At 55.4% G+C, this 1,480-nt stretch overlaps 1 protein-coding gene across 1 annotated transcript in view; it reads right to left on the reverse strand.

Annotated features, from left to right (window-relative positions):
- Positions 1-379: 379 nt before the first annotated feature.
- Positions 380-1,480, reverse strand: part of GUITHDRAFT_145594 (hypothetical protein) — a gene marked incomplete at both ends in the record, with an annotated part of 2,017 nt that continues 916 nt past the window's right edge. The window contains 4 exons of the mRNA XM_005823560.1: positions 380-393; positions 683-728; positions 776-834; positions 1,078-1,150. Coding sequence (XP_005823617.1) covers positions 380-393; positions 683-728; positions 776-834; positions 1,078-1,150 — 192 coding nt within the window. The remainder of the gene's footprint in view (positions 394-682; positions 729-775; positions 835-1,077; positions 1,151-1,480) is intronic.

Genomic DNA, 1,480 nt, shown 5'->3' on the forward strand with positions numbered 1-1,480 from the left:
GGATGGAGGATCTATTTCTTTTTTTCCCTCCTTTCTTGCATGTCTCGCTGGTGGAACCGTAGCAAACGATATCCTTGAGAACTTGAACCTTAAAGGATGAGAGTGAGCGAGAAGACGAAAGTGTGATGATGATGATGATGATGATGATGATGATGATGATTGAGAAGATGATGGTGGAGATGGTAATGGTAATGATAATGGTGGTGGTGATGATGATCATGATCATGACAAGGAGGAGCAGGAGGAGGAGCAGAGGAGGAGCAGGCAAGGAAGGTCGAGGCGGTAGTAGAGTGGTGGTGGTCAGAGAGCAGGAGCAGGAGGCGGAGGAGGGCAGGGATGAAGGAACAGCAGCAGATGGCGTCAAGGGGAAGAAATCCGATTACCCAAGGTGAGCTGAAGTCAGTTGGTAGAGAGTCTGTGAGGAGGAAAATTTTCCCACAGCTGAAGAAGAGAGAACAATTGAGATCAGCTACGTACGGAAGATGTGGAGGAGGAAGAGAAACGAGAGAAGGAGGAAAGGGAAGGGCGGGTATGAGTGCAAGGAGGAGGAGGAAGAGGACGGTGGAAAAGTTGGAGGGGAGGAGCAGGAGCAGGAGCAGGAGCAGGAGCAGGAGCAGGAGCAGGAGCAGGAGCAGGAGCAGGAGCAGGAGCAGGAGCAGGAGCAGGAGCAGCCGGAGGATACCTGTAGTGTAGACGAGATCTCTCTCAGCCTTCTCCTTGAACTCGAGCTGGAGACAAGAGGGTGAGCGGGGAGGAGGGTGAAACAGCGGCTGACGTGTTTGGGTGGGAGGTCGAGCTTCTTCCGGACGCCGTCCGCGATATCGGGGATGCCGTCTAATGCAGCCAGGTCAGGAGACAAAAACAAGCGGAGGGGAGCGAGAAGCAGGAGGACAGGACAGGACAGGACAGGACAGGACAGGAGAGACAAGGAGAGACAAGGAGAGAGGGGAGGAGAGAACGGATGAGAGGGGAGGAAGAGGGGAGGAACGAGGAGGAGACACGTAGGGTGGGCAGCAGGCAGAAGCAATAGGGAGGAAAGGAGAAGTAGCAGCGAGTCAAGCAGCATAGGCAAGTCACCAGCGAGCTCGGCGACGAGTTCATAGCAGATGGAGTTGAACATGGACGTGCTGGTGGGAGGGATGCCCGCAACCTGAGCAGCAGGGCATCAAATCCTCTTGCCCTCTCCTTCCTCCCTGCATCTACCCGAACCTCGTCTCCTAATAATCCTTGGTGCCCCCTGCGTCTGCTCTGCTCTGCTCTGCTCTGCTCTGCTCTGCTCTGCTCTGCTCTGCTCTGCTCTGCTCTGCTCTGCTCTGCTCTGCTCTGCTCTGCTCTGCTCTGCTCTGCTCTGCTCTGCTCTGCTCTGCTCTGCTCTGCTCTGCTCTGCTCTGCTCTGCTCTGCTCTGCTCTGCTCTGCTCTGCTCTGCTCTCTCTCTCCTCTCTCTCTCTCTCTCTCTCTCTCTCTCTCTCTCTCTCTCTC

Source organism: Guillardia theta, assembly GCF_000315625.1.
Source record: "Guillardia theta CCMP2712 unplaced genomic scaffold GUITHscaffold_106, whole genome shotgun sequence".
NCBI lineage: Eukaryota > Cryptophyceae > Pyrenomonadales > Geminigeraceae > Guillardia > Guillardia theta.